At 35.9% G+C, this 12,250-nt stretch overlaps 1 protein-coding gene and 1 pseudogene across 1 annotated transcript; both read left to right on the top strand.

The window, feature by feature from the left end:
* Positions 1 to 789: 789 nt before the first annotated feature.
* On the top strand, positions 790 to 2,720 carry LOC120127230 (remorin-like). Its single transcript, XM_039145186.1, has 5 exons — positions 790 to 1,020; positions 1,698 to 1,748; positions 1,909 to 1,996; positions 2,107 to 2,188; positions 2,329 to 2,720. Exons 1-5 carry the CDS (start codon positions 870 to 872, stop codon positions 2,521 to 2,523), a joined length of 567 nt encoding a protein of 188 aa, XP_039001117.1. The 5' UTR covers positions 790 to 869; the 3' UTR covers positions 2,524 to 2,720.
* Positions 2,721 to 4,800: 2,080 nt separating this feature from the next.
* Positions 4,801 to 9,720, top strand: LOC120127330 (annotated as a pseudogene).
* Positions 9,721 to 12,250: the final 2,530 nt, after the last annotated feature.

Below are 12,250 nucleotides of genomic sequence, written 5' to 3'. Positions count from 1 at the left end.
CAAACTCAAAAGTTTTGACTTTTAATTTCGTTTGAAATTTGAGAAAAATTAAAGATTTTTTAATGAGTTTAAATCGAAGGAAAAAAGAAGAATAATTTATAGAATTTTTTCGATCGGACAAATCATCGAATAACTATATAGATGATAATTGGAGAAGTAGCGTTGTTTGGTAGCTTTTTCAGGGTTTTTAACGTGATATGTCAATTGTCATTATTTGTTTAATAACCCAATGATCAAAATTAAAGTTTTTTTTAACGATAGTGATTCTAACAGAAGTTTTTAGATTTTGATAACCAAAATGAAAGGATCCTAAAATTGTAAGGATTATTAGTGTAGTTTACCCTAATATGTACTCCACGTCGTTGTATCTCACTTGCCGATATATGCAATAGCGGATCTAAAAATTAAAAAAATGAAAATCTAAAATTTTAATGCTTATATTCTTAAAATTTTGAGTATAATTTTTTTTTATTAATAAATTAGATTAAATTTAATATTTTTATCAAAAAAAAAAATGGGTGTGCAGTTGTTTCCTAGGGAGACAGATACATCCGCCCCTGGATATACGTGGCACAGTTTAACCGCTCTACCTGTCGGCATAAAATATTTCACTCCCTACTTATTTGCAGTCTACACTCTACACCACATTTGTCTCTTTCGAAACACACTCGCCATTGGATCGAATAAATCAAGATACGTATCCAATATCAACGGCAGATAATGACTTCAAACTATGCACTTTGCTTAGGATATAAAAGTCCTGCGTCTTAGCTAACCTGTTAAACATCGATATTTGAATATTCGAGGGTTATCCATTACGAAATTATCATTTTTATTTTTACGAAAGCTGTACACTTGCAAGCATAATTATGGTGGAGGAAAAGGAGGTTGCAGCTGAAACACCTTCCGCTCCAGCCCCGGAAACGGAGGTTCCAAAAGCTGATTCCGAGAAAACAACCTTGGCTCCACCGCCAGCGGACGAAAAACATGAAGAACCGAAAGCCCTTGCAGTAGTTGAGAGTAAGCTTTGTTTCCACTCTCATCGTGTTTGTTGTATGGATAGTTTAAACTTATAACACTCAGATTATGGAGTTTACAAGCATTATTTTGGGCGGATCGATCCGTCGTTGAGTTATTTTAGAAACTGTCGCACACTACAGTGCTTAAGATTACTAAGTATAAAACTTTATCTTTAATTGCTTTAAAATCCACTTAAACAGCTATTAGGTCGCTTTGATATAAAGTTTGAACCCTGATCTTGATTGAGAAAGACTTAAATTTTTGAGTAAATTTTTGAATTCCACTTCAAAAATGAACGCTCGACTCCTAAGGAAATTAATTGAACAATTAAGATTGGAGAAGGAAACTCCAAATCCAATGTTATATAAATTGATGGAAATTCCATTGTTTTCCCAGTTTTTGTTGATAGCTTTAGAGCAAGTTTTGCGATATTCGTCTTCAACCTCAGTTTTTCTCCATGGACTCAAAAAAGAGTGAGCTCTCATTTAACTCAAACGATGTACTACATATTTTCAAGATGTAGTAAAAAGAAAACATTGATGTGTACATGTCTGCTTGATATCGAAGTGACCTGTCTCGTGTCATGACATAAATTTCTTACATAAGCTAATTTCATCATTGGTTGCCATTCATCATGTTCTTCTGGTGTGTTCTAACATTATTTTTCATTTTGACAGAAGCCCCGGAGCCAGAACCAAAGAAAACTTCAAGTGGATCACATAACAGAGGTATACTTTTCTGATACCATCGTTATGTTATCATCGAATGCTGTTTCGTAGCCCTTCGGACCTCTTTTAGACCACCGTGGCCGAATCTCATATTCTTTTATGTTGTTGTGATCGTACGGATGGATGATATTGAAGATCAGTCGGTCTTTTGGTTTTTCAGATGTTGCCCTTGCAGAGGTTGAAAAAGAAAAAAAGTTGTCGTTCATCAGGGCATGGGAAGATAGTGAAAAGACCAAAGCAGAGAACAAGCAAGTCCCTAAACCCTCTTTGGTTTACTATATTTTTACTTGCGTGTAAATATAAATATATTATGTAATTCTATATATATTTTATAAACTTGACTGAAACTGAGGAGCAGGGGCCAGAAAAAGCTCTCTGCTATTGTAGCATGGGAGAACAGCAAGAAAGCAGCTCTGGAAGCAAAACTAAAAAAAATTGAGGTACGCTTTCTTTTTCGAATCCTTACCTTTTGGATAATGAAAGGATGAACATTCGACATTTGTGTTCAATACGCATTTAGACATATTATACTCGTGCGTATCTGAATATTTGTAATTCTAACATGCGGAAGTTTTGGCAGGAACAATTGGAAAATAAGAAAGCAGAAAATGCAGAGAAAATGAAAAACAAGGCAGCTTCAGTTCACAAGGAAGCAGAGGAAAAGAAGGCAATGGTTGAAGCCAAACGTGGAGAAGAGCTTCTCAAGGCAGAAGAAATGGCAGCAAAGTACCGCGCAACTGGACAAACTCCGAAAAAGGCCATCGGCTGTTTCTGAAAGTTACGAAATTTCTGGTCTGGTTTCAAAGCAAACTCTACCGATACTGTTTTCATTGCAACACTTTTTCTTGTTTGTAACACCCCATTTTCAACTGTGTTATCTGTATGTCTGTTTCTTTGGTGTTTCATGTCTGAACAGAATGGAAGAACAGCAAATTTATCTGTTATTGAATTGAATGTGTTGATATAGGAATATGAATTTTTGTTTCTTTGGGAACAAGTTTAGGGTTTTCTCATCTGGATTATGATGGAATTGGTTAAAGTTTGTGTTTTATATGGTTAATGGGTTTTCCGGTGCACGGATGACGTTATCCGTGTTCGAGAATGATAGTCGAATACGGGTCAATGTTTAATATAGGTCAAGAAACAATAGCCTTATCAATCAACTGCTTTTTGGCATTTAAATCAGCATCAAAGTTAAAGCAATAATGGCAATATATTATAAAAATCATTCCTGCAAGTCATCTTCGGAGGGGGAGAAAAGATATGTGTCAGGTTCAACATTTTCCAAGAGACTCGTCATTGTTAACAGGAAAATCCAACATCAACCTCAGTGAGATATCGATCGGATCTTCGGTGTATGACTTGAATATCTTGCATTCAATATCCTCTACTTGATTGCTTGCAGCTATGTAGGGGCAACTGTCTACTGTTAACAGCTGAAATTGATCCCAATTTTACCGATGAAGGTGTGTGCAGAATCGGGCTTTGACAAATAGTTTTATCTTCTTTATTCAAATTCCGGAATGATTCTCCTACTTTGGAATTCCATAAGCATAGTAAATAATCAGAGTTGGATTTGAAGAGCGATGACTCCTCTGAAAAGCGAGCTTCGGCAGTCTAGCACTCTCCCTTTGAGCCATATGACCAATGACTGGAGATGTGGGTGCTGACTCTCCCATTGAGCCATATGAATGGAGATGTGAGTGCTGACTCTCCCATTGAGCCATATGACGGATGGCTGGTGATGTGGGTGCTGCTGTTGTGGTTGGAAGATATAAGACGCATGCATGATGGAACGTGCATAGAGATTAATGGTTGAATGGCAAAGCTAAGTCTTTTTAGATTATAAGTATACTAAACGCTGTCAATACATGGCCTTTCTTCGACTTTTCTGTTCCTTCAGCTCTCTTCTGGGACCCTATTCTCTCGTTTGTGGCTGCTCGTACGCTAATGTTAACTGAATCTAGCATGCTCTTGCAATGCGTGGATATTGAAATAATTTTTAGGGTAAATTAAATTAATGGTCATTGAACTTTTAGTTTACTTTAACTTTAATCATCAAAATTGAAAAACTTCCATTAAAAGCACTAGTTATGCAAAATTTTCATTTCGTCACTTGATACATCATCATCCTAAAATATCTATTTTATTATTTTATTCTTAATAGATTTTAGGAAATGTTTCGAAAAAAGAGAATATAATTCAAAAATCGTATGAAAGGAGAATATTTATTATGATCTATCTTTCGGCATAATAACCCGATCGAACAATTAGGTAAATTAGATGGAATTTTTAAAAATATTTTTAGGTAAATTAGATGGATAAATAACTTGATTAATGGCCTAAAGCCAAAAAATTGGCGCGCTAATTGCATGAGACAACGTAGGTTCCTAGTGGGGTCCCTTCAGTTTAGACTTCCATTTTTTTTATAACGTAAGATCTCTCAAAGTCAGACTAAAGAACCTGATCCTACAAGATAACTTTCGGAGGGGTTCAAAGAATCCACCACTCTGTCCTTCCGTTTTTTTCTAGAATTTTCAACTAACGTAGTTCAAACTTAGAACATGAGACCAACTCATAATCCCAAGAGCCCTTACTTTACCAACCGGCCCTTAGATGGTAACTTCTAATTTTGGTGGTAATTTGATTGTTATCTTCAACGTGGATAGACACTGTCAACTTCACTTTCAATTCAAGCATGTGTATCACACCGCCCAACCACATCGCTTTCTCTACAACTGTCCGTGACCTCACGCCCTTCTGCTTTTTATTTGTCTCAGCTTCCGTGAAAGACCTTCGGCAGTCAGAATTATAAAATTGACCATTGTGAGATTTGATCCCACGACCACAAGGTTAAGTTTAAGTTATCATTTGATTTAATAATTTTTAATTAAAATAAAGTTTTAAGCAATCTTATTCTGTTTTTTTGGTTGTTGGAGCAGAATATCTCAACCGTTGGCTCCCGACTTTCTTCATTCTCAACTCGCTCTAACCCTAAATTTCTAAGCACAAGCATCTTCTTTCTCATCTTTTGAAGCGAGGTGATCGTTGAGATGGCTACCATACATTAATAGCTGGAAATTGTGGAAGAGGAAGAGGAGTTGAAGATGGAAGGTTTGAGTTCAGGTCAAACTTATATTTTGGAAGAGCAGTTTGCTATGGGTCAAAAGCTGTAAAAGGTACCAGGAATGAACATGGGAGGAGGTTTAGTGTTGTTGCGAAAGTTAAGAAAGGGAAGAAGCATGATTACCCCTGGCCAGATAATATTGATCCGGATACGGATATCAAAGATGGATACTTAACTTACCTGTCTCACTTCAAGCCTTTGCATGAGAAACCGAAACCGGTGCCTCTACCATTTGAGAAGCCACTGGTTGATCTCGAGAAAAAGATTATTGAGGTAAGTTTTTTTTTCATTGGTTTCCAATTCCTTTGTTTACTTATTCTGGATATTTGAAGCATTTTAATGTTTTTGTTCATGTTCTTTTAACGATGATTAGTTGTGTAGAGCTACATGATAAGGATTCATGAAGAGTGAATCCAGAGGCAAATTTTCAACTTTATCACGTTATGTCAATATTGTTTTTGTTTTGTTTCTGATCTTAAAAATTTAAAATGGAACAACTTTCTTTCCTTATGCCATGATGTTTGTTGGTCGTAAGCAAAAATACAGTCTTTCTAAATTTTAATAACTTTGTTATTTTGCTCAAATAATTTTGAGCAGGTATGCAGAATGGCCAATAAAACTGGTCTGGATTTTACTGCTCAAATTGGAGCTTTGGAAAACAAGTATCAACAGGTTAATCTTATGTTTTCTTTTCCCCATTTTTTCATCTTGTTTTAAGGATTTTGTGAACGAGTTACCCAAGGGCACTCTTTAGGGTGCGTTTAGTTCACGGAATGTAAGATTACCAGTGGGAATAAAAGATTATCATGGAGTAGGATTACTGGGAATGTTGTATTTTGTGTTTGGTTGGTTTAGCAGGAATGTAAGATTACCGTGTTTGATTAAAGGAATAAAAGATTATTGGAATGTATATTTGACCAAATTGTACTTATTATATATTTGTATAATATTACAAGTTGTAAAATATTTATATATTTTCTTTAAAAAATTAAATTCATAATATTTATATATTTTTTTACAAAATTAAAAATATAAAAAAAGTTTAATGAAAGGGTAAAATTTTGTTTTAACCCCTGAACTTCATATAAAATTTTAATTATAGACTTTTTTTGTAAATCTAAAATAATTTAAGGATAAATTTGTAATTTAACATTCGTAGAATTTTTATTATTCAATGACAGAAGAATGATATTTTTGAAAAAAAAATAAAAATTTAAGGGCATTTTAGTCCAAAACGCTGGTAATGTTACAATACCTAAGGGAAGGGAGGTAATGACATTCCCGGTAATATACCCCAAAAAATCCACTATTGGTAATAAAACATTACCGGGAATGACATTCCCGGCCAAACCAAACAGGGGAATGTGGATTCCATTCCCGGGGAATCCCACATTCCCCCATCCAAACGCCCCTTAAGGAATTTTTGGTGACACCCCTCAATATATATTGGCTCCGCCAGTGAGTATATGAAGTAATATCTTCACCCTAAGTATTGGAAATCATCAATAAAGTTGTCATCTTTTGCATTTGATACAAGGTTATTGACTTAAAGAGTGCCCTAAGGATACTCACTAGCAAAATCCTTGTTTAATATTGAATCACTGGTACAGTAACTTTTGTCATTCATTATGTGTGTAATTTTATGAGTTGTATGTTCTCCTATAAAACTAAAGATTTATGGTAGTTTTCAACTTATTGTGTCAAAATGTAGGCATGGGTTCCATTGTCCTAGGCTCCTAGTTTTTCAGTCGTAACAGTGGGAAGTTCACTGATTCATTCCCAATAATCTTTTCACAGGCCTTTGCTGGTTGCTTAAATATTCTACTAATATTGCAATCCACATTTACTCATGCTTGTTTTCATATCTGTAACCTTTCATCTGTTCTAAACATCAGGCTTTGAAAGATTTATACACACATTTGACACCTATTCAACGCCTGATCATGGCCAGACATCCCAACAGACCCACAGCTCTTGATCATATATTAAATATCACAGAGAAGGTATTTCAATGGTACAAAAGTTTTTATGCATTTATTCCCTGAAAGAATATGAAGTTATTTTCTTATAGTTTTATTCGTTTACAATCATATAGTGGGTGGAACTCCACGGAGATCGTGCTGGCTATGATGATCCAGCCATGGTAACTGGTATTGGAATCATGGATGGTAAGAGCTACATGTTTATAGGCCAGCAGAAAGGTAGGAATACAAAGGAGAACATTCTTCGCAATTTTGCAATGCCAACTCCCCACGAGGACGTTTCAAGGGTCTTTTATTTGAACAATTAACTTCAAGGCTCAGCTTGCACGAGATGTCATGTCTATTTGATATTAGAATTGTACTGGATTTTTATTATGTTGTTACTTCAGGAAAGATCCACAGGTAACAGAGAAGTGATCAGTAATATTTGAGAAAGCCTACTGAAAATAGTTTTAAATCTTATCTGCTACATTCGATCTGTAAAGAAATACTATATGAAATCTCTTTTTACAAACAGCTATCGAAAGGCTTTGCAAATGATGAAGTATGCTGATCATCATGGTCTTTCTATTATAACAATGGTTGACACTCCTGGAGCCTAAGCTGATCTCAAATCAGGGGAACTTGGTCAATTCTGTCAAACAATCTTTCTACATTGGAAATTGTGATATTTCACACTTGGAAGTCTGAAACACCCAGTTCATATAATAACATGACCCATTTCATGTTTTACTCTATACAGGGGGAGGCAATTGCTCACAACTTGAGGACCATGTTTGGCCTTAAAGTGCCAATTGTAACGGCTGTTGTTGGTGAAGGTGGTTCTGGTGGGGCTCTGGCATTGCTTGTCCCAATAAATTGCTTATGCTTGAGAACTCTGTTCTATATGTTGCAAGGTGGAAATAGTTCCTTCTTTTTCCTCCTCATTCAGTAGCATCGCTTGGAAAGAAAAAATTTAACTGAAGATTATGATGCATAATGTTATTAAATCAAATACAAATATATCCAATCCTTCCAATTTCTGAAAGGTGCTTTACATGTTAATTTGAGTTTTTAGTTTTTCTTTGGCCAGTGATCTTTATATAGAAACAGAAATATCAGCTTATTGCTAAACTACTAGTACGTCTACTTCATTTTGTATAACTTTTGTTTCTCAAATTCAGCTTAACAGAAAATAGATATATTTACATCTATATTTTGTATACTTTCAATGCGATCTTTTGTTTTTCATGTACTAATGTTTTTATTTACGCATGAGCTCTGAAATAGATGTTTCTTTCGACTATGATTCTCTAACCAGTCCTGAAGCATGTGCTGCTATACTGTGGAAATCTTCCCAAGCAGCTCCTAAGGTAAGTGATACTGATTTCATTTGATGGTTGAAACGAGAACCATTTTTTGTTGGGAATGATGTTTCACTTTGTATAGGCAGCTGAAAAACTGAGGATAACAGCTCAAGTACATTACAAGCGCAAAATTGCTGATGGTATCATCCCTGGAAGCATCTTGAACATATAAAGTTTATCCTGTTTCTTGAGTCTTCCAATCCAGTAAAATGTCAATGGCTTTTTTTCACAACATTAGTTGTTTTTGTACACTTTTTCATTATTTTTTATTTATAGGAACCTCTTGGAGGTGCACATGCTGATCCAGTGTGGACTTCCCAACAAATTAGATTTGCAATCACTGAGGCCATGGATGTAAGTAACTTTAACAAATTTAAGTGCAGAATGAAAGAAAGAAATTTGCATACCGAAGTTCTGTAGTGATTTTAAGGTCAGATTGTATCTTTATAAATCTTTGAGGTTGTAATAACTAAAGATGAAAATTGATATTTAAGTATATTCAGGTGTTTATGCCTTATCAAAAGCGCATTTCTTCAATGAAAATGGATGTTTTTCTGGAAAATTTCACTTTTTAGAGGATATAGTTTCCAACAAGCAAAGTTTGTTGCATTTACTTCTGGGTAGCCTAACGGGGTTCTTCCATGGAATGGTGTTTGAAGCCGTATATTTTCTTCAAAGAACAACCAGCTTTTACATTTGAAATTCTTTTTTGCCTTATTGGAAGAACTTACCCTTCCGACGTCTTTTCCTTTAGTTGATTTCCAAGTCATAGGCAACTTAAAATGATGTTCAAATGAACGTAGGAACTAACAAAAATGGATACGGAAGAGTTGCTTCGCCATCGGATGCTTAAATTTTGATCAATAGGAGGTTTCCAAGAAGGCAAGCCAGTGGAGCCTAAAAGAAAACGCCACATGAAGCCTTCAGATGCCAGCATGCTGAATGCTGCTGATATAGAGTCGGATCTCGAGAAGTTGAAGAAGAATATTTTGGAGGCTAAGGTACCTTCAGATCCTATCACAGACCAAGCAATAGAAAAACTTAAGCAGGATGTTGACCAGGAGGTTACCAGAGCATTTATTTCAATGGGATTGCAAGAGAAGCTTGAATCACTTACGTTGGAGTTATCCAGGGCAACCAATAACCAGACCCTTAACCGAAATTTGAAGGTGAAGGCCGATAGACTTATGCAGGAATTTAAGCAAAATTTGTCAAAACCAGGGGCATATCTTGGCTTAAAGCAAAAGCTTGAAAAGCTAAGCATGATTAGCAGTCTCATTGAGCTGAAAGAGAAAGGCGAGAAACTGAAAACTGAGATTAATCAGAAGATTCCATCTGAGATCAAAGCAAAGTTGGAACAATTGGAAAATTCTCAAGGAAACTTGTCAAAAGGAGATCCACTCAGCAAAGATTTGGTGGCAGAGGCAGTAAAAGCTAAGAAAGAACTGATTGAAGTTTTGAAGTTAGAAAACTTGGAAATTATTGGGGTGGCTGTTATGTTTGGCTTGAAAAATTAACAAAGTTGAAAGTTGGCAAAATTGACATCTTTGGTTGGTAGTTAACTTGTACGCATTAGAAAATTTTTTGGTAGGTGGCCAACTTATCTTTCATCTTTGGTCCCTAAAATATTAGGTTATTTATAAGTTTAGTCCTTAAAACTCAACTATAAATAGATTAAGTATTTCATTAGAAATCATCCCAAAAAATAAGTTCTCTCTCCCTCTTGTTTTCTTCATTTTCTTCATTTTCTCACTTTGGGAATTCTAAAGAATTTCATTTGTTGTAATATTTTTTTATAGTAAAGTTATCATCTGGTGTGGTGCCCGAGGAGTAGACGATATTCTCGTCGAACCTCGTAAATTTGGTGTGTTCTCTCCTTTATTGTTCTTTATTTGGTTTTTCCATTGTGTTTCAATATTAAATAGTTTGACGGGTTTATCTGCTGTGCAACCTTTGGTGGTTTTGATCTTGACATTTTAGGTCAATTTTGAAACTACGTTCGTGTGAGAAATAACTCGGTTTCCCCAACAATTGACATCAGAGCTTTGGTTGAAGTTATTCTGGTGGTCTCGTTGCTGAAAAAATACAATTCATGCTATTGAATATTGCTCGTTAGAATTAAAATGTCAAAATACGGATCAGTTGAGACATCAAGCTCTTCATCCGGACCTGTGAGGAGGAGGATTTCAAATGTAAATTTCTCGGTAGAGTTGTTCGATGGATCCAGTCATTTTGGCATGTGGCAAGGCGAGGTGTTAGACGCTTTATTCCAACAAGGTCTAGACATCGCCATTGAGTAAGAAAAACTCAAATATATGGAGGAGAAAGAATAGAGAACAATCAATCATTTGGCGTGCAACACGATTCGATCTTAGTTTTTCCAGGGAACAGAAGTATGAGAACGAGACTTCTACAAGTAAGATGTGGAAAACATTGGAGGAAAAATTTCTAAAGAAAAGCTCTCAGAATCGTCTACACATGAAGAAAAGATTGTTCATATTTGATTATCAACCAGACACCAGTATGAATAAACACATCACTGCGTTCAATGAGCTAGTAGCATACTTATTGGGCATGGATGAAACATTCAAAGATGAATATTTGGCCTTGATGTTGTTGCCATCTCTTCCAGATGAATTTGAATACCTTGAGACAACGTTACTTCATGGTAAGGATAATGTTACCCTTAAAGATGTAACTGCTGCTTTGTATAGTTATGAGCTCAGGAAGAAAACCAAGAAGGAGAGCAAGTACGAAGCAGCGGAGACCATGGTGGCAAGAGGTTGCTCAAAAAGTCAAAAGCCAAAGTGGAGAGGGAGATCAAAGTCGAAGTCCAGACTAAGAAAAGATGAATGTTTCTTTTGTCATGAGAAAGACCATTAGAAGAAAGATTATCTGAAGCTGAAGAAGAAGAAAAAACTGCTCCAGATGCATGTGTTGCAGAGCATGATGCAAATGACTCTGGCATATCATTGGTTGCTTCATCAACAACATTTCATTCAGATGAGTGGATATTAGATTCGGGTTGTACCTATCATATGTCCCCTAATCGGAAGTGGTTCTCCGATTTAGTAGAACTAAATGCAGAAGTTGTTTATATGGGCAATGACAATGTCTATAAAACTGTTGGGATAGGTTCAATTCGATTGAAGAATCAAGATGGATCAACCAAAGTTCTGACTGATGTCCGATACGTGCCCAGTTTGAAAAAAAATCTCATCTCGTTGGGAGCCTTGGAATCCAAAGGCTCAGTAGTCACTATGAGAGATGGAGTTTTAAAAGTCACATATGGCGCACTTGTGATGATGATGGGCATCAGGAAAAATAATTTGTATTACTATTAAGGTAGTACAATTATTAGAGCAGTTGCAGCATCTTTCGGATGTGATGATTTGGATGCAACCCAGTTGTGGCATATGCGGTTGGGACATGTTGGGGAGAAACCCTTGCAAATTCTGGCAAAGAAAAGATTGTTGAAAGGTGCAAAGGCTTGCAAATCGAACTTTTGCGAGCATTGTGTTCTGAGAAAGCAGAAGAGAATGACGTTTGGCACCACTATACATAATACAAAAGGTATTATGGATTATATTCACTCTGATGTATGGGGTCCTTCATAGACATCGTCTTTGGGAGGAAACCATTATTTTGTAACTTTTGTAGATGACTTTTCCAGAATAGTTTGGGTGTATCCGATGAAGTCTAAAGATGAAATGCTTCAAATATTCCTTAAATGGAAAAATATGATCGAGAACCAGACTGGTAGAAAAATCAAATGTCTTAGGACGGACAATGGAGGAGAATATAAAAGTGACACATTCTTTGACGTTTGCCATGAGTATGGTATTGCTCGACACTTCACTGTTAGAAATACACCACAACAGAATGGGGTGGCAGAGCGTATGAATCGAACACTATTGGAGAAAGTTTGATGTTTGTTGTCTAATGCTGGGTTAGGCAAGGCATTTTGGGCTGAGGCTATGACATATGCTGGCCATCTCATCAATTGTCTGCCGTCATCAGCGATAGGAGGAAAAACACCATTGGAGG

The sequence above is a fragment of the Hibiscus syriacus genome, unplaced genomic scaffold (assembly GCF_006381635.1).
Source record: "Hibiscus syriacus cultivar Baekdansim isolate YM2019G1 unplaced genomic scaffold, ASM638163v2 tig00110467_pilon, whole genome shotgun sequence".
Classification (NCBI taxonomy): domain Eukaryota; kingdom Viridiplantae; phylum Streptophyta; class Magnoliopsida; order Malvales; family Malvaceae; genus Hibiscus; species Hibiscus syriacus.
The sequence above is the reverse complement of the archived record's forward strand: the minus strand, read 5'-3'. Positions and strand labels throughout refer to the sequence as shown.

What these genes read in the sequence shown, in the direction of transcription:
- LOC120127230 (XM_039145186.1), top strand. Translation starts at nt 870, where the DNA reads ATGGTGGAGGAAAAGGAGGTTGCAGCTGAAACACCTTCCGCTCCAGCC. An exon ending in AAGTGGATCACATAACAGAG is followed by an intron (nt 1,749 to 1,908) that starts GTATACTTTTCT and finishes TTGGTTTTTCAG; the next exon opens with ATGTTGCCCTTGCAGAGGTT. An exon ending in CAAAACTAAAAAAAATTGAG is followed by an intron (nt 2,189 to 2,328) that starts GTACGCTTTCTT and finishes AAGTTTTGGCAG; the next exon opens with GAACAATTGGAAAATAAGAA.